General features: G+C 41.8%; 2 protein-coding genes across 3 annotated transcripts in view; both read left to right on the forward strand.

Annotated features, from left to right (window-relative positions):
• The window catches only part of GRAMD1C (GRAM domain containing 1C), a 79,888-nt gene extending 67,864 nt beyond the window's left edge, over positions 1 to 12,024 (forward strand). For both annotated transcript variants that reach the window (XM_070406223.1, XM_070406222.1), the window contains 7 exons: positions 389 to 531; positions 1,290 to 1,393; positions 2,750 to 2,926; positions 4,303 to 4,360; positions 6,391 to 6,501; positions 6,724 to 6,829; positions 10,379 to 12,024. In XM_070406223.1, coding sequence (XP_070262324.1) covers positions 389 to 531; positions 1,290 to 1,393; positions 2,750 to 2,926; positions 4,303 to 4,360; positions 6,391 to 6,501; positions 6,724 to 6,829; positions 10,379 to 10,459 — 780 coding nt within the window. In that variant the 3' untranslated portion in view covers positions 10,460 to 12,024. The remainder of the gene's footprint in view (positions 1 to 388; positions 532 to 1,289; positions 1,394 to 2,749; positions 2,927 to 4,302; positions 4,361 to 6,390; positions 6,502 to 6,723; positions 6,830 to 10,378) is intronic.
• A 717-nt stretch (positions 12,025 to 12,741) lies between these two features.
• ZDHHC23 (zinc finger DHHC-type palmitoyltransferase 23) lies at positions 12,742 to 22,349 on the forward strand. Its single transcript, XM_070406224.1, has 5 exons — positions 12,742 to 13,010; positions 13,539 to 13,802; positions 15,781 to 16,488; positions 18,201 to 18,368; positions 20,180 to 22,349. Exons 2-5 carry the CDS (start codon positions 13,642 to 13,644, stop codon positions 20,445 to 20,447), a joined length of 1,305 nt encoding a protein of 434 aa, XP_070262325.1. The 5' UTR covers positions 12,742 to 13,010; positions 13,539 to 13,641; the 3' UTR covers positions 20,448 to 22,349.
• The last annotated feature ends 604 nt before the right edge of the window (positions 22,350 to 22,953 follow it).

A 22,953-nucleotide genomic window follows, 5' to 3' on the forward strand; every position in this document is an offset into this window, starting at 1 on the left:
TTGATGAATTTTGGGGTAGGGTCCTTAATTTGTTCAAACGATTTTTGAATTGTTTCCTAACAGGAACATTTAAAATTCTTTATAAACTATACATATTAAATATACATCAGAGATTATATGCCTGCTTTCTCCTCCTCATGTCTAAAAGGAAGAAAAATAATTACACTATGAAATAGCGGAGAGGCAGCAAATACTATTTCGGCAGGCCCCTTCTTCTCAGTTCACAGACAGCACAGCCAACGTGGAGGCTATTTGGCTTTGTCCATAGGCTTGGCATGTCTTTTGTAGTTTCTGAAAAAGAATTCTAATATATATGTTCAGAATGGGCAAGGAATCTGATATATTAAACATGCACATGCAAAATAATTTTTTTATCGTATTTTGGCAGACACTGTATAAAGAAAGTCGGGAAGCACAATTTTATTTGGTAGATGCAGAAGTGGTGACGCACGATGTCCCCTACCATGACTACTTCTATACCGTGAACAGATACCACATCTTCCCATCTTCTGAGCAGAAATGCCGGTTGAGGTGAGCTACTGCAGATGAATGTTTTAGTCTGGAGAGATAGGTTAGATTATGCTCTGGTAACACAGTAGTAGCCCTAAGATCTTAGTGGGAGCTTTCCACAACAAAGCTTTATTTTTCATTCAAATTACACATCCACCATTAGTCAGCAGAGAGAGGGGGCTCCTCCCTCCACATCCAAGCCCATGGAGGTTCAGACACCCTGGAGCTACACAACCCAAGAGTATGTGTCATTTCAGCTGCTACAGAAAGAACTGTGCTCGCAATTCAGTAGCCAGAAGTAAGTGCGGGACCCTGTTTAATGGCCAGGGCCCTGGGAGTTCTAGAGGAGCACATGGTCGCAATGGGAAAGAAGATATGTCGGTGCATTAAAGTTAATGATGTGCCGTCAGACACTTGGCCTAGTCTTAGCCAATGTACTTATCGTCAACTAATTTATGAGCACTGGAGATTTTTTATACAAGGCGCTTAGAAAATTTAGACTTTATTTTGAGCTTTTTCTGCTATTTAAGTAAAGGAACTTCAGGGTGAGAGAAAGGAAAGAAATAAAATTTCAAGTACTTAGAAGGAAAATTTGATGACGTTATTAATCATACATAGTAATTTTTGAAAGAAGTCATTATCAGTGAACACATTTTCTTTTATAATCTAAATGACTTTAAATCCTTTCAGTTCCCTACGGAATACAATCTTATATTTAATTGCAATGTTAATATAACTAAATTCTGTCTTGTAAATAAATATTATTCTTATCCTGTTAGAGTTTCCACAGACGTGAAATACAGAAAACAGCCATGGGCCATTATCAAATCGGTAATTGAGAAGAATTCCTGGAGTTCATTGGAAGACTATTTCAAACAGCTTGGTTTGTAAATTTCTTGATTTATATATTTTTGTAAAGATAGCATTTATTAATAAAATGGACTAATTATTAATTTGGATTCATAGCAGAAACTGGTAGATGATGTTGGAATGACTCCCACTGAAGTGTGGTTATGACTACCCCACTTGGAATTTCAAACTTCTAATTTTCATTGGTCTAACAAACACTTACATAATTCTTACTGTAAGCCAGATATTGCTCTATGTGCTTTATAAATATCAACTCATTACAACCTATGAGCTAGGTATTATTATTTTTTTCCATTTTACTAAACAAGAAGTATTGAAACACAGAGGAAGAGGTTAAACGATTAGCCCAAGATCACAGTTAGGAGATGTCACACTTGCCTGACTCTGCAGGGAGCCAAGGAAGCTGACTGCAGTGAGGGCCTACATACTGGATCACACATGTGCACCAGTACTTGTTAATGTATGGACAGTTCTCAGCCTACATCTGCCTTACCAACACAGCTTTCCTGGGTTTGTGCAGGCCCACTACACAATGGTATAATGTACATGCATGAATTTTGTGGAGGTGGGTACTAGACTGGGGGAAGTAATACAATAATTCTGTTTGGATATTCCTTAAAATATACACGAGAAAAAAATATACCTACATGAGCATAATTAATTTTAGTTAAAGCAAAGCTGGTGGTCAGTCAACTCGGGTAAATTGCCTATCATCCTCTAGATTATTGATTGTTTTATTTCCTTGCTTTTCTTTCTTTGGTTATTTCATTATTAAACTCCTAATCAGGAGCAAAGAAAATGAAAATCAAAAATTAGTTTGGCCACTGGATAATGAGCTTCTAATGAAAAAAACTTGTAAAGGTAAAGGTTGAAACAATTGACAAAAAATGAGTTTTTTAGGTTGTTTACAGATTTTCTTTATTAGGGCTTCCTTTTTTGCAAACCTTTATTGTAAATTAGTACTATTATTTGCTACTCCTTCCTTTGAAATTGACCATCAGGTACCATAATCTATCTTGGAAATCTTTCTAATGATCTAATATTAGTGGGTAGCCTGTTGTTTCTATAACTGAAATCGTTACATTAATATTTAATATAGTACATGGCAAATTTGCTCTGATGATCCCATCATTTATTAATAGAGTTCATTCTTCCTAGAATAATGAAGCCTTATTATGGGGTCACTGTATTCTCTAAACTTTTCATTAAGAGTAAGGTTTGAATGTAGGCCATAAGAACCCAAGTAATTGTTAAAGAAAGTTTCTAAAGCTTAAAAAAACCCAAACAGAACACAAAACCAACACCATATCCACTGTATCTTACAGTTGAGAAGCTTTCTCTAATACCTAAAGATTTTTTTTCTTCTTAGAATCAGATTTGTTAATGGAAGAATCTATGTTAAGTCAGCCCATTGAAGACCCTGGAAAACTTAGTGGCCTACGAAGGAGAAGGCGGACATTCAACCGAACAGCAGACACGGTTCCTAAACTTTCTCCTCAGCGTTCTTCTGGAGACGGGGGTTTAGACGACAAAGGGGATACTGCAGGTAGCTATTATCTGGTGGAAGATTTTAGTTTGCTTATATGAAGCAGAATATGTCTCTTGAGCAGTTGCAAAATAGCAGGCGTATGGTCAATAGGAGTATCTTATTGGATCACATGGCATTTTAAAAAATGGACATTTTATTAAAAACTCAGACCTGACAGCCCTGGACCAAATCCTTTCATAGCAACAGTTAGTTGGAACTTAATAGTAGCTGCTGCATTAGGCCATGTCCCCAGTCACCAGTCCCCACCACTTGTCCCGGCTGCTGGACACTTCGCTCATTAATTTCCTGCTCAGCACTTACAGACATTTGATTTCTACCCTTGAATGTACTACAGTGATTATATGTTTTAATTATTATATACTGTCAAGGCCAGTCCAGGAAAATTGCAAAGATGGAACTTCTTTGTTTTTTTAATCCTCTCCTGAGGACATTTTTCCATTCATTTTTAGAGAGAGTGGAAGAGAGGGAAAGACAGAGAGAAACATTGATGTGAGAGAAACACATTGATTGGTTGCCTCCTGCACACACCCTACCAGGCTCCAATCTGGGGAGGAGTCTGCAACCAAGGTATGTACCCTTGACTGAGATTGAACCCCGGACCCTTCGGTCCGCAGGCCGATGCTCTATCCACTGAGCAAAATGGGCTAGGGCGGAATTTGACTTTATTATCCTCACTGCTCTCAATGTTGAAGACATCCTGCCTGTACTAACGTTATTTCCTCTCTCTTGGAATTCTAAAGCTGCAATACCTTCTCGTCCTTCTACATTATAAAATGCTCTTCTAAGGCTATTTCCCCCCCCCCCCCCCCCGCCCCGCTTTTTAAAAATAAAAAAATATTTAATGTTGACATTGCAGGTGTCCCCTCTTTCCTCCCCTTTGCCCACATCCACCCACTCCCGCCTCCCCCTCCCTTGGCCTTCTTATTTCTCAGTGTGACTATGTTCAAGCCAATGGCCCAATTTTGGAATTTCAAAGTATGGGCAATAGAGAACAGGCAAAGATGACTTAAAATTTTTTTAAAGGAGGGAAGTATTATACATAAACCTAGCTCAAATATTGTTTGCCAAAATAGAATTCAGCTAGAGATCATACATGATGTATTGAATTGCATATTTAATTTTAGAGCAAATTAATTTGTAGTATAGGCCAAATTTGGAGGATTCATGTAAGTTTTCTTTTTGTAGATGTGTTTCGTATTACTCAGGATATCAGAAACCATGAAAAGATGCAGGGAATTCACCCTAAGTCACTTTGTCTTTACAAATAATTTTTAAAAATCTCTTTTCTAGTTCTTTTCAAATGAAATTAAAATTTTATTGGTTATAATCATAATCCTGATTTTAATGCAGCCTTCTTTGTGTGTGATCTGTAGGAAAGAAAAAAGAAACGGAAAACTATCACACCGCCCTTATTGTGGTGATGAGTATTTTGTAAGTACTTATTTTGAATACTTATTTAGCTTATGATTTCACTTTTAACAGTTTACAAAAGGATTGATGCATTTGTATATTATTATGTAGAACTTGCCACTATTGGACCAGTTTGGGCCTACAGATACAGTAATTTTATAGTCTTCTGTTTCATAGTTGTTGATGTATGATTTTCAGAAGAATTATTAAATTTATAAATTATAAAATAAAACATTTATTTTTTAAACTAATTTGATTTATTTCTTGTATCTGTAATTTATTTCTGTAATTTTAACAGAAAAAAAGTTTTTATGAGATGTTTCATAAATTTAAACGGAATATCTATATATATAAAAGCCTAAGCGATCATTATGATAGAATGACCAGAACGACCGGTCCACCAGTCACTATGATGCACACTGACCACCAGAGGGCAGATGCTTAACGCAGGGGGAGCCCCCTGGTGGTAAGTGTGCTCCCACAGGGGGAGTGCCACGCAGCCAGAAGCCGTGCTCACAGCTGGTGAGCACAGCTGCAGTGGTGGGAGCCTCTCCCAACACTGTGGCAGCACTGCTGAGTGGGGAGCAGCGGCAGCAGGCGCAGCAGGCCAGGATGAGCGTGAGCAGCGTGGCGCCTGGCCCCGTTATGGGCTCCTCCCTGGCCACCTGCTGCTTGGCGCACTGCTATTTCCCTTGGGAGATGTCTGACTGCCATGGGAATCAGGCCTAAACCAGCAGTTGCACATCCCCCAAGGGGTCCCGGATTGTGAGAGGGTGCAGGCCAAGCTGAGGGGACACCCCCCAGTGCATGAATTTCTTGCACCAGGCCTCTAGTTTATTTTATTTTTTATTTTTTAAATATATTTTATTGATTTTTTACAGAGAGGAAGGGAGAAGGATAGAGTTAGAAACATCGATGAGAGAGAAACATCCATCAGCTGCCTCCTGCACACTCCCTAGCCAGTCATGTTTAGAGTACTGTCATCTACATGGCCATATGTGAATCTTGAGGTAGTCCATTAGATTCCATTTAATTGGTTCTGACAGAGTGATATACTCTGGAATTTTTTTGGAATGAAGTTCTTATATCAGCTGTTTTTTCTAATTACAGATTTCAGAACATAGGAAATAATTGTTGTGCCTTTGAGTTTTATAAAAAGGTTTTCATATTCTGGTTAAGTCAGTTTGCCATGACAATTGTGAATAGTAAATATTATTAATGGTCTTTTGTATTATTACTTTACAGAAAGTTTATACTCAAAATGTTGAAATGTTCATCTATGTATCATTTCAGTGCCATAATAATTTCATAATTTGATTTTCTTGCTACTACATTAGTTTTCATTTAGAAAAAATATCCTTCTGGATGGATAAAGGAGAATACTGTATATTTTTAAGGGCAAATCAATTTTAACAGAAAAAAAATGAGATATGTTACCTATATATTTGCATATATGTGTGATAAGAAATATATCCATTTACTTGAAAGGCTGCTGTGAGAACTAACAGAGTAAGTTCATGTAGCATGTAACATTTTATATCTGATACAATTAATATGTATTTCAGATATGATACTTTCTTTGTCCAAGTTGAACTTGTGGAAATTTTTGCTGAATGGTTATTTTTAAAAATTTATTTTGGTTTCCACTGGGAATAACAGGTACATCATGATCTACCTAAGATTAGTCCATATTGATCTTCATTTTCTGTTTGAAGTATAGCATTATGGGCTTATAACTGCTTAAGCCAAAAAGCACCCAAAAACCGATATTGAAAGCTTGCCTGGTAGAGGTCTAAGCTGGGGGTCACACCTCAGCACAGAGAGATGTCAGGGACTATTGTCATTCCAGTTACTTTCTTTTTTCTCAGTGTCCATTTCATACTTAAAAGTAATGATGTTACGTAATAGGGATAACTGATTTAAATACTAACAATAATTGGAAATTGGTTGGGTAATGTACATCTTTGAAGGCTTGGCATGTTTTCTCTGCATTAGCAGTGCTCTAGGTCTGGATAAGAGGGGATTGACCAGGTATGCTTTGCTCTGCCCAGCTTGCTGTTCCTGGTTTTGTTGAATGTGACACTGTTTATGAAGCTGTCAAGGATAGAATATGCTGCTCAGGCTGTTTACCGTCTCCACCTCCAAGAAGAGAAATCTTTAAAGTAAGTTTTTCCTCCCTCCAACCTGTTATTATTTCAATAATTCCTTAATGTAAAACACAATTCCCGTTTTAGAGATTTTTGGCCTGCTAACTTTTCTGTAGTCATGCTGTTTTTGTTCCTTAATTTTTTGTTTTGTTTGTAAATTTATGGAGCACTAGTGATTTCTAGAAATAAAAGATTAGCAGCTATTCCCTTGATTTTTAAATGGTCTTTTTCTTTCAGTTTAGCCTCTGACATGGTGCCAAGAGCAGAAAACAATCAAAAGCATAACGATCAGGCCCATCGCTTAAAAGGAGTGCTCCGAGACTCCATCGTGATGCTTGAAGAGGTAGGCAGCTCTGTGTCCGCTTGTATATCTCTGGTTGTAACAGGATAGTTCGTATGTCATTATTTGAAGGAACTTCCTCTTACAGGTACTACCCTTGCCAGTTTCTGGATTTTGCATATTACATATACTAGAGGTCCGGTGCATGAATTCATGCACGGGTGGAGTCCCTTGGCCTGGCCGGTGATTGGGGCCGATCGGGGGAGCTGGCTGGCTGTGGGGAGGGACCGCGGAGGTTGGCCACAGCAGCAAGCTAACCAACGGCTGATTCCGTGAGGAATTGGGCTCCCTCCTCCCTCCTGTCTGGGTCCGGGGTAGGGGTGAACCAGATTTGGAGCTGTCAGGGCCCCAGCAGCAAGGTCTGGGTCAGTGCACGTCATAGCTACTGCTGCTTGTCAAGTCACAGTCGTAACGGTCACTTAGGCTTTTATATAGATAGCCACTTGTATTTTTTTTTTTTTTACAAAATGGAAGCATACTACACACACCATTGCATTTCTTCTTTTTTCAATTGATAATATATTTTGAAGATGTTTCCATATCATCATATATACACCGACCTGAATCTTTTTATTAATCCTTCTATATGAAATTTTATGCTTAATATTAACTCTTGGTTAATAGATACTGTATACACTGTCATTATTTTATCTATTGACCATATATCTTGGAGATACTTCCATATCAGTAATAAAGCACCTTCTCTACTTTTAACAGCTACATAGAATTCAACTATATAAATGTGCCCTTTTTTGACCAGTTTTCCACTGAAGAATGAATATTTACTATATTTCAATGTTTTGCTATAAACATTATCTCTTGAACACAGTATTAATAATATATGCCACTTAGTTCCATGAACCAAAATTTAGGATTCCCTTTGAAAAATAAAGATTGATATTTCCATTATAATATATATGCTTACTTTTCAAAATTGAAAAATAGAGAATAGAAGAAAACCTAAGTTCTAGCATCCAGACATAATTACTTTTAACATTTTATTACCTTTCATCTTTTTATTTTATGTGTAAGTTTGTTTTTTAGGAAATTCAACTATTGAGCATTTCTTAGGATATCACTCAGGGCACTGAAGGTTACAACTTCAATGAAGTACTCTTCAGATGCACAGTATCTACAGCTCCTTAGCAACTTTCTCCTTCCACTCTCAGCAGGGAGATCATATTCTCACTTTTCTCCTCCTCATCTCCTCCCATATCCCCCTCGCTCTCAACTGATGACTATGCGTTAAGGGAAAAAGAGACTTTACCTGTCCTTCTGTAACCAAGTCTAGAGACCCTGCTATAGCTGCACCCCTATCTTCTCCACTCCTATTACATTCATTCCTCAGCCTATGGGAGGCAAGTCCCAGCACATGTTAGCAGGTACCATCAGCACACGACTGTGCTCTGCTATCTCCTACATTAAAAAACCTACACCATGCACATCCTTCCCTATCCACTCCTCATCTCTCTACTCCCTTTCACAGCCAAACTTGTTTAGTTGTCTACTCTGGCTGTCACTACTTTATGCTTCATAACTCATTCACTTTTTTAAGTTTTTATTTTCTCCAAAATAACTCGTTCACATATTTTAAAGAGTTAACTTGTTCTACAAGGTTTGTTGAGAAAATAGCAATTCCAGCACCCTCATCCCTATTTCTTTCCTAAAGACAACAGTCTTTAACTTTTAGTTTATACTGTTGATGTGTACCTCCACATTTATAAACAACATGTATTGATATGTCTTAATTTTTCAGTTTTAGACTGAAAGTCAAAAAGAAAACAGGGATTTTGTTTTCTTTCCTTTCACCTCATCTTGCCCCCATTTCTAATTACCCCATTCTCCCAAATGAAGTTATAATTTTGGTTAGATCAATATTTATTTACTGTTTGCTTTGGTTTGACCAATTTTGCTATTCTGAGCTACATCATAGAATAAACCATAACTACTTTTTATTTTCTGTGCTTTTTCTTATCCCTGAATTTTATTATGATTGATTAGTTTATCAATATTATTTATGAATATTTCATCCCCTAGTGGGGTTTCAGAAGGAAGCAAAACTGGATGCATGTATTTAATCCACTTCCTAGCTGTTCAGCTCACTCCTGCCTTGTTTTCCTCTCCCCTGCCTTCCACCGATATTGCTTGAGCTGAGATCCCTAGTGACCTCTAGCTTTTAGCATAAATGCACCTTTCTTTTAGTTTCCATTTACAGTGTCAACATTTTGAGAGCTGACCACTCTTTTCTTGAAATGTATCTAAAAACCTCCAGCTTTATTGTGAAATAATTCATGTTATAAAATTCACCCTTTCAAAGGCTTTTTAATATATTCACAAGGTTATGCAACCATCACCACTAATTCCAGAGTATTTGCATCACCCCAAAAAGAACCTATAAATGGAATCTTTTGTGACTGGCTTCTTTCATTTAGCATAACGGGAAACTCCTTTGTGCTGTAAAACCTTCTCCTGTACCTGACCTCTTTCTGGCCTAGTGCTCCACGCTGTGTTAGATTCTCTTCCCTTCTCCTCTGCTTCCCCTTTAGGTGGTCACATCCGCTCCCCTGGCTTGGAATACCACAGTGACTCCCAAATCCATCTCTTTCCCTGATCTCTCCTCTGAGCTCCAGGCTCAGACAGTCATTTGCTGACTTGGCATCTTCACCTGGATGATAACAGGCATCCCAAACTGATCATGTCCAAAACAGAATTCTGTTTTCATCCTGAGCCAAACCCACTTCTCCTCTAATTGACCTAGTTTTAGAAAATGATAGTACCATCCTCCAGTTGCTTAAGTAAAAAACTTAATACAATGTGTAAGTATATTTTGTGTGTGTGATTATGTGTTTTAGTTCTGTATTGCTTACTAATCCATAAGCTGCATGAAGGCAGAGACAGTGGCGAGAGTAGAGTGGCTCTTTGGTTCACCATTGATACCGTGCTTAGCACAGTACATGTCATAGATAATATTTGAATGAGTGAATATAAAGAAAAAGAAAACGTAATTCTTGCTTTCAAGTTGCCTACAATTTTATTAGCGAAATCAAAGGTCCATGTGTATTGTTAAAGACTATAAAAAAGTACAAAATTAAATGTCAAAGTAAGTAGTAATGCATTGGGAGTTTAGAGGCAAGATGATTAGGGAAAACTACATGGAGACAGTGGGGATGAGTCCGTTTTGGATGGGTGAAAACAATAGCAAGCACAGGCCTGGAAATGAAACCTGAGTTGTTTAGGAGATTGTGAGACCACTGCAACTTCAGAAGCCATTTAAGGAAACAAGCCAGCCTGTCCCTTTGGATAATTTGATTGTGGACCTAATGGGAGATAGAATACACAGTATGTAGGAAGAAGTGCGATCCTAGAGCAAATGGGAAGAACTCTGTAGCAATCATACTGACATAAATACCCTAAGGAATCAGGTGTTTCATATTCAGTCTTTTATTTGGACATCAATATAAACAAAATTATGTCAAATGCAAATGTGAATTTTGGCATAAAAAAGAACAGAAAAATGTAAATAATCTATTTTGAAAATTATTTTGTTTGCAGTTGAAGAGCTCACTCATTATGCTTCAGAGAACCTTTGATCTACTAAATAAAAACAAGACCGGCATGGCTGCGGAGAGCTAGTGATCTTAAGGACTGAAATTGGACCTATACTTGGAAGTAAAAGAAAACATCTAGGAGAAAACCAGAGGATGAAGGATTTTCATTGTCATACGAACATTTCCATATTTTTTTCACTATTGGTACTTCTAATATGAACATTCTTTTAAATAACATTTATTTCATAATTAGTCTCCGATGGCCTTAAGAATCCATCCGTTTGCTTCTTATACATTATTCTAAGCTGTGAATTTCTCCAGTGAAGCATGAACTACATTGTGGAATTGAATTTCTGTGATGCAAAAAGAAAATGGGACGCTTTGGCCTCATTTTTACAGGGAGGTTTGAAGTTTGATGCTTTATTTGTTAGCACAGAATCAGTATGTGTCCAATTGGCTGCTTTCACAGTTGATACACATTCAACAGGCTAAAGACAATCAATATAAGAAGAAACCTCTAAGCCATTATGAATTTTGAAGGATCAGTTTTCAGGCATATACATTTCTAGATTTGCATACTGTAAATATTACAATGTCTTCATTTATTTAGCACAAAAATTCAATAGACTTTTTGATTTGCACATTGATGATAATTATCTGAAAAGTTCTTTAGTCATATTGTATCTTCATGAAAGAAAGTTTTCTTCAAGTAGCTATCAGAGGTGAGATTATCTTGCCTCTTCACGCATCAAATGAATCGAAGACTCAATTTCAGAAAAGGAAATATGTAGGACACCAACACTCAAAACGAAGAATCATGCTCTGAGTTTTAAAAACCAGATTAGGTTAAAATCTGGGCATTTAGTAATCTAATAAATACTTGAACTAAGCGTGGCTTCGGCTTAGCAGTGTAATTTGTGGATTCGTTTTTAGTAGCCACCGATAGCTTCATTTATTCCTTCAGGTGTGTGGCTTGTTTTAGTCAGTTGTAAGACACAAACTTTAGCTTTTTAATAAAACTCTGGGTACATTATTTCCCAATACAAGTATACTGACTGAAGTTGTAAGTCAGACACAAGCTTTGGCTCTTTCATAAAAAGGTTTTAGGCATATATGTCTCAATACAAGTGATGTCTCTGGAACAAGAGCAAGACAGTGCAGAATAATGTGTATATATTTGTACTGTTTCGACAACTATTGCCTTTAAATTTCCTTTTTCCTCCCAGAGTTACCACATGGGATTGCTAAAGTTGTCTTTGAGATGCCTGTAGAGAATCAAAGTATTGACTCCATTAGAGGGAAAATGGGTTTCCTTGAGTGAATCCCAACTCAGCTACTTTAGGGAACCAGTGTACCTACCTGGGTTTGTTTTTGTTTTTGAAAAAAATAAGGATATATGAAGGGTCTGGCTCTGAGCAAGAGTGACTGGATTATAAACTTGAAACCTTGTTCTCTTAAATTCACAAAAATGATCAGTGACAAGCTGAATATTTTTGAGATGTTTCTGTAAAACTTGTACTTCAATGCATACCTCAAAGAAAATGACCAAAGTTGCTTTATAAATTACGACTAAGTACGTATGTATGCAAAATTCAATCAATTGTATTTGAGTATTATATAAAATGAATATCAATAAAACCCAGAATCTGAGTTATCATTTTTCTTCCTTTTCCGTTTGAAAAAAACACACACAAAGCAAAACTCAAGAAGTATGGTTTGCTGTTGTGAAAACATGTGCATGGGCCTGCACTCTTTAAAAAATGTGTAAAAACCAAAGAGGAGGACTCCTTACATCAATTTCATTTCAAATATGCATACTGTTGGAACAAAAACACTAGATAGGCCTGCGGGTCTAATGAAGACTGCTCACTAGAAAAAAATAAAAATAAAATACAGAAGTTAGGTGGTCACCAGATCGGGGCAGTTATGGTCCTTTAGAGGAAGGCTAGCGGATTCGGAGCGGTACCTCGGTCACCTTAGGGCAGGCGGTGAGAGCGCCCCCGACGCCTGTTGCGGGCGCTGCAGGAGCCGGCGGACCCACGGGTTTCACGTACTTGGAAATCCTTGGGGTTCTCGGGTTTCCCCCATTTCCGTCTCGCCCCTCCCCGGCCGGGGCTGAGGAGGCTGCCCCGCCCACGCGCCGCCCGCAGGCAACCGTGGGGTCGGGCCGGGTCTCCGCGGGGGCCTGGGGCGGGGCGGAGGTGCGGGCCATCGGGCTCCCCGCCGTGCGGACCGCTCCCGGGAGCCGGTGCTCAGGTTCTCTCTCCGGTCCTCCGGGCTGAGGGCGGGGCCTCGCGGCCAGCTCCGCGGGGCGGTGGGCGGTGCACGGGCGGGCGGGGATCCCCGGCGCCGGGGGCGGGACACCAGGAAGCGCGCGCGGACTTGCCGCGCCAGCCTGGCCGGCCGTGGGGCGGCGGGGCGCCGAGACGGCGTGGGGCGGTGGGCGCACCCCGGGCGCGGCGGCTGTGGTCACAGGTGGGCGGCGGCGAGCGGAACCGGAGCCCGGGGACTCCAGCGATCACGCCGGGAGCCCGGCGGCGCGGAGACCGGGCACGCGTCCGCGCCCCTGGAGGAGCCGACCCTCTCCCTCCGCCTCGGCTTCCAGGGCTGCAGCCGCACCTCCGCCCGGAGCGCAGGTAACTTCCTTCCAAGGTCATTCTCCTGGCGGCGGCGCTCGGGGCCGCCCACGTCCTCGTGTGGTGGGGGCGGAGGGCCGAGCCCTGCGCGGGGCTGGAGGAGCGGGACTGGACGGCGACCCGAGCGCCACCCGAGCTGCTGGTGGGCTTTCCCGGAGCCGGGTCGTCGGCCCCTGCAGCCGGGCGCGTTCGCCGGCCCAGCGGATGCACCCCGCGTCCCTGCCCGCAGCCCCGAGGGTGAGTTTCCCTCGGCGCCCAGGTTCGGGCGGGGACCGCGCAGCCCTCCTCAGCCCGCACCGGCAGGGGCGCCCAGCCACCCGCGTCCCGGCTGTCCCGGGGCGGCGTGGTCGACTGTCGCCATGGGAACGGCTGGACCCCAGCAGCCTGCCCTGGATGGGATGGGGCGGTGAAGGCGGCTCCACGCCTCGACTCTTAGAGCCTTAGTGCTTTCTGTCTGGCCAACCCGGGTCAGAAAAGCCTGGTGAAAATGGGACCCTCCTCCCCCTCTTCTCATTTTTGATTTCTCAGGCGTTGGCGTTTGATCAGAGAGCGGCGTGAATGTGTTTAGAAGATGTGAGTTTTGTGCTTTCCTCCTTCACCTGCTGAGGGCTCATGGTGACAGGTGGCAGTCATGACACAGAAGGGCAGTTTGAAGTCCGTGAAGAAAAACAAAGCGGAAGAACCTGAATTGGAGCCCCTGTGCTGCTGCGAGTACATAGATCGAAATGGGGAAAAGAACCACGTGGCCGCCTTTTTGTGTGATTGCCAAGATCTGGATGAAGGGTGTGAGAGGTAAGGGCAGACTGTTTCTCCATGCCGACCCCATTGACCCTTTGGAGAACTGCAATGTATGCTTTCAGCTCAGCCACCCAGAACACTGGGATTGGCTCTGATTCTGTTTCCAAGGATCTAGCATTGAGAGTAGTCTTCTACGTCAAGGGTAAGGATTTCATAAAGATGAATTACTCGTCCTGCACAACTGTCTGTTCAGCTCCGTTTACTAGGACCTTATTTTTCATTGAAAGGGAGAAGATGGAGAGAACAGGCAGGTAAAGGGATAGAAGGCAAATTAAATGTGTAAAAAACATAAAATGCAGCCCAGCAGAATCTGTAATTTTAGAAGGAGCACTATGCCAGAAAGTTCCTACGTTCTCAGGGATCTCAGTGATTGGAGACTGACTAGGTGGGACCTGGCGCAAAGGGCCTTGAGGGTGGACAGATCATTTTCCTGCAGTTGCAACTGGTCTCACTCCTTGTTATTGGGGAGGAGATTCAGTTAGGAAATGCCTCCCTCTCCTGCACTGGCTATTTTCAACATGAGTGGCAGCACTGTTTGTTTGATGCTATTGTATTTGGCTTATTTTCACCATTAATCCAAGTGATGAAAATTACTACCCAGAACAATAATTTTTAACATCACTGAAAGAATTTTGTATCAAACATTAATAACTTGGCTTTTTTTTCCTTTTTCTAAGTAATATATTTAAACATTGTTGCCATATGGAAAGCATAATGTGGGAAGAATGAGAATGTTGGAAACTTGCTTTTCCTATTAATAATAACTCCTTCTGCATAAAAAGTCATTGCAATGGCAGATTGCCTACTTAAAACTTTGTGCATTAATTTAGTATGAAAGGCATCCTTTGGGACCACTGTGGTCTGGTACCAGCCTTGACACCTGAATACCTTATACTTCTTACTAGACAGTGTCTAAAACCTTTTTTACAGTCTTTAAGTATAGTTTCTTTAGACTTAGTCTAGAAACCCATGAGAAAATGGAGCACTTTGTGCTAATGAATGGAGAAGTGCTGCTTCCATAATCTCCATCATTGAAGATCGCAGCTCTTCTATTAACCTTCCAACTCTCCTCCCTCCCAGCCTTAAGAACTGGGCTGTGCCTGAATTCTCTGCTCTCTCCATATACTGCTCTGGAGATAGGCTCCCACTGCTCTGTATGACTCCCTCCCATCTAGTTATCCCGCTTCCAAGTTCTACCCCTACTTTTTTTTTATTGTCTAAAATCAGTGTGATCGTTCCTTAAACTGTTCCTTGCCTTACTAGCTTAAGTGTGCAAAAAAAGTCAACAATATACCATGTGTCCTCCAAGCTTGGGTCATTTGACTCACACTAGTTTGATCTCCATTCTCCACCATGCAGACCCCTCCCCCTGATGAACTGGTTCACTCCCGGGGCCCAGGACGGATTGTTTGCCTTATACTGGAAAGCCTCCCACCCTTCCTCCTCGCATGTACAAATGCTAGCCAGCCGTCAAGGTCGAGTGCAGATCCCACCTTTTCCACAAAGACCCCTCTAATGACTCCACTCAGATTGTTCACTCTCCTTTGAGCACTCCTTTTGATGTTTGGCCATCATAGTTCACTGGGTGATTTTGCTGCTTTGTCACTTACCTAATAATTCTTGAGTTCCCATGTTGTCTTGTCTTTACAACTGCCTTGTGAATTTGTTTGAGACTTTTATGCCTCTACACCCACCCAAGTCTAGACAGTATGTGTATGGAATGTGCATATTTATATGTATTTGTTTCAGGGAGAAGTCTTTTTAACTGTAAAGTATCTAAACATTATATTCTGGTTTATATTAAAAAATGACACACGATTTTGAAAATAGCATGTGCAGTAGTCAGGCAGTAGAATACTTGGCCTTTGGCCTCCTTTTGTCACTTATCCTGCTGCTTGACCTACAGTGTTCATTGGTTTTTAATTCCACAAACCCACATGAAGTGCCTTTTCTTTGTGCTCTTTCCGAATAGATGGATTACGTGTAAATCTGTGCAGCCAGAGACTTGTGAAAGAATCATGGAAACAATCTCTGATCGCCTCCGAATTCCTTGGCTTCGAGGAGCCAAAAAAGTTAACATTAGCATCATTCCCCCTCTCATCCTCCTGCCCATCTTCCTCCGAGTGGCCTCCTGGCATTTCCTCCTGGGGGTGGTGGTTCTGACCTCCCTGCCTGTGCTGGCCCTGTGGTACTACTACCTCACTCACCGAAGGAAAGAGCGCACTCTGTTCTTCCTGAGCCTCGGGCTGTTCTCTCTGGGCTACATGTACTATGTGTTCCTCCAGGAAGTGGTCCCCAAAGGGCGTGTGGGGCCCACCCAGCTGGCTCTTCTTACCTGCGGGCTATTTCTGATCCTCTTAGCCTTGTACAGAGCCAAGAAGAACCCAGGCTACCTCAGAAATCCAGCCAGCGAGGACACATCTCTGGGCAGCAACCGAACTGAGTGCCTGAACAGAAAAGGGCAGAAGACCAAAGGGTTCCCTGGCGCGGATGTGTCGGGCATCCTCAACAACCGCACCCCGAGGGATGATCAGAAGGGCTCTTCCAGGTCGTTGGCTGGAAGCCCCACGAAGGCGAAGGAAGATTGGTGTGCCCAGTGCCAGCTCGTGCGACCTGCCCGGGCATGGCATTGCCGGATATGTGGCACCTGCGTGAGGAGAATGGATCACCATTGTGTCTGGTATGTAGGGAAAAATTGGAGGCTTGCCAAGTGTAAATTCACGTGAGACTCTAGCAGTGTTTGATCGTCCTTTGTATCATCCTAAAATCTCTCTCCTTCCCAGCTTTACATCTTGTAGATATTTGTGGGCTGTTAGGATGTTCCCACTTAGTCATCAGTTTTTCCTAGTTTCACAAATTTAGTTCTTTCACAGTCATTTCCTGAAGGTGTTTTTTCTTTTTCCTTTTTTTCCATTCTCTTTTGAACTGCCCCTCATTTATCTTCCTTCTAAAAGAGAAGCATCTACAGTTGAATGATTTTTTTTTAAAGAATTTATCAAAATCAGTGTAGGCTTATTTTCTCTGGAACACAGAGTTCAAGCAAGTGTTTCCATATTTTCAGGGGATTTTTTTTTTTTTTCTCCTCTCATCATACATCCTTTATCATTCTGAAGCTACTAATCTACATTATTGAGGTGAGGTCTTGCCAGATAACTCCCTGTTTGGTTATTGGTGGAGAGATGGGCTTTTTGGGTACTTACCCACTGGCCAATGAAAATGGGGACACATAAGGCCTATAAGATAAGATGCAAAGGGCAACTCTTAAAAGTTAGCGTTGCAGCTCTACTGAGTAAATCTTAAACTAACGGGGGTGTAAGTAATTCAGATGTGATTGCCATAAGTAGCATGTTTGCAACTTTATTGCTCTTAAGGCATTCGAGGTCAATGAATTATGCTTTTTAGGACTAGGAATCTGGTTACCTGGCACACCTTCAGAAGGGGATGTCCCAGAGGGTAAGGTGCAGGAAGGCCAGAAGGCATTGGGTGGACCTCAGGTATAGGGACAGCTCTTTTCTGGGGTGTTGTCTTTAGGCATAAACAGGTACTTTCAATTTTAGATTTTCCACTTCTCTTTGTCATTTCTCTCTCTCTCTCTCTGGCCCATTTACGAGTTCTGGTTTGCAGAAGGCCTGACAGTCTCGCCCAAAAGAAGATTTCTACCTACTGGGGCATCCTGGTGTCCTTGTACATTCTGTCCTACATGTTCTACAAATGGCTGTGACACAGACTCTCTTTTATCTGACAAGTAGTCTGCATATCATCGAGTAGTTCTTCATTTCACACCAATCAGATCTTTTTACTAATATATTATTAACATATAATTTCTGATGCTGTGTAACACTTCTTGATTTTTATTTTTTTTTAGAGAGAAGGGAGAGAGAGAAACATTGATTTGTTGTCCCACTTATTTATGCATTCATTGATTGATTCTTGTATGTGCCCTGATGGGATTGAACCCGCAACCTTGGCATATCAGGGACGATGCTCCAACCTACAGAGCTATCCAGCTGGGGCCTGTGTAACACTTCTGATCTAGCTTTTTTAAGTTTACTATCATCCTTTTCGTATCATGGTAATTATAGTATTCACTCTCTTCATAGCTGGGTAAAGACTTCACTTACTAATATTTAGAAAGATTAATTAGCCAGCTTCTGCGTTTTACTTAGTCTTATACTTAAATGAATGATAGGATTTCACTTTGTAAAGAGCAGAGATTGTAAGACTGCATCTCTCAGTGGACAAGTTTTTAATTCTCTAAAATTGAAAAGTAAGATAGCTTTTTGATGACTGGAATTCAGACTATTCCTGTTTTTAAAACTTTTTTGTTTATTATTTGAGTTATATAGAGAACTTTTAAAAACATCTTTGTTTTCCCCCCTGTGCTGTTTTGAGGATAAATGGCTGTGTCGGAGAATGCAATCATCAAGCATTTATACTTGCCCTTTCGATCTTCTTGCTCACCTCGGTGTATGGGATCACGCTGACCTTGGACACCATTTGTAGAGATAGAAGTGTCTTCACAGCTCTCTTCTATTGTCCTGGAGTTTATGCAGATTACAGGTAAGCTATGGACACCCCAGCACGGAGGCCCAGGAGGAGGGAAGGGGTATGCCATTCACTGTAAGGGGCTATGATTTGCTACTAGGTTAGGGACAGGTTATGGGGCTTTTGAGTATCCCTGAAATTGCCAACAAAATTGTGCAGTGGATGGGTAGGTGTAGTTTTCTAGGGTGATGTCAAAAGGATCATTGACCCTTCAAAAGGGAGGAACTAGTACTGCAGAAGTAGGACCAACCAGCTTAATCAGGGACTTCCAGGGTCAGATGACTACTCACATGCACAACCAAGTGACGGTGAAACTTGAATAGACAAACTAGCAGTCCCAAGGTATGTATGTGGTCCATATGGTCATAATCAGTGAACGCCTCACTTTACTGCTATTTCCTGGAGCTTTTTGGCCCAATATTAATTTACTGCTTCGGACCCTTTTGTGAAGTGTTGACAATTTCTATGACCTTCCTTTTCTATTTAACCTCTATTGCTTTTTCCTGTTCTACTTTTTTTTTTTTTGAATTACCACTCATGATTACTGTGGTATCTAGGTCAAAATTTCCTTCAGCTTCATTTGTTTGGGCACATTTCTAGATTGTAAAGATTTCCATGCTTTGAAAGAAGCTGGGATTTTTCCGCGTTGGCTCGAGCCACTCCCTCCCCTGAAAGCCACTCCTTCGCCCCTCTAGCCTGTTCTTTGTTTTCAGAACAATCAATCCCTGCTTTATCTGCATAGTGTCCCTGTGCAGGTATTTGTTTGTATTGGTCCGTGGACAGATCTCCCCATTGCCATTACAGACCTAGACATTTATGGGCTTTATTAGAATAGATTGGTCCTCCTCCTCAGGGGTAATAAGTTCCTCCCCCCCCCCCCCCCCGCCCCCCATGTTGAGTCTTTGTAGGTTGTGAAATTCTTCAGTAACTACTATTCTTAGTGGGTTGTGACAAATGTCCTAAAGCAGAGCCTGTCTGTTACAAAGCGTGAGTTCTGTAGACTTTCTGTGGGCCCCTTAACAAAATAGCCCTGCCATTGGTCCTCCCTGCTCTGGATGGCCATTCATATCTCCCAGTTGAGCCTCGGTTTTTCTCATCTTTGTGGTGATTTAATCATCCCTCAGGTCCTTTTGGCTTAGATTCTGAATGAATTTATTTCCATGTAACTCATTTGCAAATGTTTGAATGAAAATCATCAGTTGGCAGACATTGACCAGTAGCCTCTCCTCACAGTCTTGTAGGAGCAGAAAGGAGCTGTCTTGTCCTGTGTTTGGCTGTAGGAAGCAGAATTTGAAATATGCTGGTGCTCCTACACATCGTACATGTGGAGGGCTTCTGGCATTGGGCGTTGTCTCTGTATTTGTATTCAGTAGCCTCGGACTGAAAAAGCATGGAAATTAACTTCCCACCCACGGCTTCCTTGAGGGTGTTTATAGCCATCTTGTGGTGCCTTCGTTTTCTCCTGAGTTAAGAACAAGTTAGGAATTATTCATTCAACAAACAGATTTTGGATCCTGTTATGTCAGGCACTGTGTTGGTTGTGTCGGGGATACAAAGTGCAGAAAACAGTCTTTGCTATTCTAAGTAAAAAATACTGGAAAAAGAGGCACTCATAATTAAAAACTAAAACAGAAAATGTTCATTAATGGTCATAATTTAAGCAGGTTATTGGTATTTTGAGGATAGAAGACTATTGTCCAGTGGGATGATTGGGGAAGGTGCCAAAGTCCTCGGTAATAAGTATTACATGTATAAAATGTTGGAACGGGGACAGCTTTCTGAACGTGAAAGATTGGCAGCCCTGACCCGCCCATTCCCCCTCCCAGCTCGGCGCTGACCTTCACCTGCGTGTGGTACTCTGCGATCATCACCGCGGGCATGGGCTACATCTTCCTGATACAGCTGATAAACATCAGCTACAACGTGACCGAGAGGGAAGTGCAGCAGGCCCTCCGACAGAAGACGGGGCGCCGGCTCCTCTGTGGGCTCATCGTGGACACAGGCCAGTACAACAGGGGCTTCCTGCGGAACTGGCACCAGTTCTCCACCCTGGGCACCGCCCCGTCCCAGCACCCTACCGAGGACATTGTGTGATGTGCCTTCTGTGCGCTCAAGGTCGGGGCGGGGGGGGGCCTCCCCCCGTTCCCCTCCATCCTACACTTCAGTGTGCACTTGGGATGCTCGCTTTTATCCCTAGTTTCTTAAAGGCATTATAGGGCCACGCTCAGGTTGAGACTGGACTGGAGGAATGAATCTTTCTGACTTCACAGCCTAAGAGATTTTTATATCGAAGCAGTAAAAGTAGAGCCATTCCTTTCCAGGCGCCTTGTTAACTAACTCAGTCACCAGAAGCTGAAAAGGATGTGGATTGCTGATGCACAAATTGATCGAAGCAATTCCGTCCCTCAGTGTGGGAGGAAGAATCTTGGATTAGGATAGTTTCTACTCCCTCTTTTAATTCCTAATAGCCATGTGACCCTTCTTTGAGTCACTTCCCCGAATCTCAGGTTCATTGGTAAAGTGGGGTCCTGACGTCTGCCCTGGCTTCCCCCCAGAGCAGCTGAGAGGTCACATGATGGATGAGATCTGTGAAAAGCACTGGAAAATAAAGCACCAGAGAAGTATGAAGTATTACTAGGAAAATCCCAGACTGAAAGAAATGTTTGTAGTTCCGAATATTGAAGCCATTATTATTAGAATAATCTCTATTTAGGCATTTCAGAGTGAAAAAACAATCCCCAAATACCATGCTGTACAGCTATGGGAGTTTCTCTTTCGGAAGCATTACAGTGACTACTCAGACAGTGTAGCAGATGACCAGATGGATTTACAGTTATCTGGTTGTAAAAGGAGAGTTGATACCAATTGCAAAGCTAATTATTGCTGGTGTAATGTACAGTGGTCATGAGTTTGGGTGATGCATCTTACTTCTTAGGTATTTGTTGTTTAAATTTACTCTAAATAACTCCAATAGGCATTAAGGTTTCTTCCTCTTCCCATGTCTCGCGTGGTAAGGTGCTAGCTACACTGTGACGATGGCTGGAAGAGGAGAACAGGCACTCCTGCAGCGAACACTTTACCTTTCCTGGGTACGGTGGCCAGTTAATATTAAGGGCTTGATTTCTTTGTTTGTGTAAGTGATTTGAATGCGGTCAGCTCTAGCACTAAGTTGCAATAATCCGTCTTCCGGCATTCACATTATTCTGGCATGGACTCTCTTTGAGGGGTTGATTGGCAACTTCCCCCTTAACTTGTACATTCTCGTTCACCTCTCCCATATAAACGTATCTCACCAAGAGAGATAGGGTATATGTCGTTCCCACTAATTAATGGATTACTGTTGTTCCCTAGTTCTTCCTTAAATATCAAGTTATTTCTTTAATCATATCTCAAAACTGAAAATATATGGAGGATTAAATATTTATGTATAATGGGTCTATTCTGCCACAGAATTAAGATGAGGCAGTTTAGGATGGGGAAGAAACCATCTTGAAATATTTGGTTTTGTACCTGTAATTTTTAAATTGAGTTAATTGGGGTGACACTGGTTAATAAAATTATATAGGTTTCAGGTTATACAATTCTATAATACATCATCTGTATATTATATTGTGTGTTCACTACCCCAAGTCAAGTTTTTTTCTTAATATGTTTTTATTGATTTCACAGAGAGTTAGGGAAAGAGAAAGAGTGATAGAAACATCAATGATGAGGGGAAATCATTGATCGGCTGCCTCCTGCATGCTCCCAACTGGGGATATAGTCTGAAACACGAGTATGTGCTCTGACTGGGAATGGAACAGTGAACCCCTGGTTCATAGGTGGACGCTCAACTACTGAGCCACACCAGCCAAGTCAAGTTTTTTTCTTTTTTTCAAAGGTAATTCATTAGCTCTTAAATTCACCTTGATTTATAACTTAATATAGGGAAGATATTGCCAAGTTCAGTCTTTTTGCATGCTGTGTAACAAGAGGTTTATAAATGTTAAGGGGAAATAGCACTAACTTCCTGCAACTCTACCCTTTGAAGCTAGCACCATCTCTGGTACTGCCATTGATCGAGGCTAAGACAGCTTGTTGTTGCTCTTCCCAGAGATGGTTAACAAATGATAGGCTCCGTATTCCCCTGGGATGAGCCAAACAGCAAATCTGGGGGTGTTTGCAGAGGCTGTGGTTTCTACAGTGATGCATTCTCCCCGGCCTAGTCAAGTATGCATTTGGAATTATCATTAGATCTGATACAGCTAATTCCTTCTGTGTATATTTGCGATAAGAGAGACAGTAATAATGTCATGGACAGGACATGTAGTTGGAAATCTCTAGTTGTAGGCTCTTGAATGCCAGAAGGATAGCCAACTCTGACTGTCCAGCAATCCTATATCATAAAAAGCCTGTGGTTGTGACGCCCTCACACTGTAATGACCGATCACCAGGAGGCTGTGTGCATGTCAGACACGCCCGGATGGGTGGGGCTGTGTGCACGGCGAGGCGCACGCGGGTGGGCAGGGACTTGACACTGCGTCCCCGCGGACGCTGGCGGGGACTTGACCAGGAGGCGCATCGGGGGAGTCCCATGGTGCCGGCCATGGAGTGGGTCAGG

This window comes from Myotis yumanensis, unplaced genomic scaffold (assembly GCF_028538775.1).
Source record: "Myotis yumanensis isolate MYYU_CA2020_CCGP unplaced genomic scaffold, mMyoYum1.0.hap1 SCAF_2, whole genome shotgun sequence".
NCBI lineage: Eukaryota > Metazoa > Chordata > Mammalia > Chiroptera > Vespertilionidae > Myotis > Myotis yumanensis.

Excerpts from the sequence above, each read along its gene's own strand:
- ZDHHC23 (XM_070406224.1), top strand. The coding sequence starts at position 13,642 with ATGACACAGAAGGGCAGTTTGAAGTCCGTGAAGAAAAACAAAGCGGAA. Across the intron at positions 13,803-15,780 it reads CTGGATGAAGGGTGTGAGAG|ATGGATTACGTGTAAATCTG; the intron begins GTAAGGGCAGAC and ends CTTTCCGAATAG. Across the intron at positions 16,489-18,200 it reads ATGGATCACCATTGTGTCTG|GATAAATGGCTGTGTCGGAG; the intron begins GTATGTAGGGAA and ends TGCTGTTTTGAG.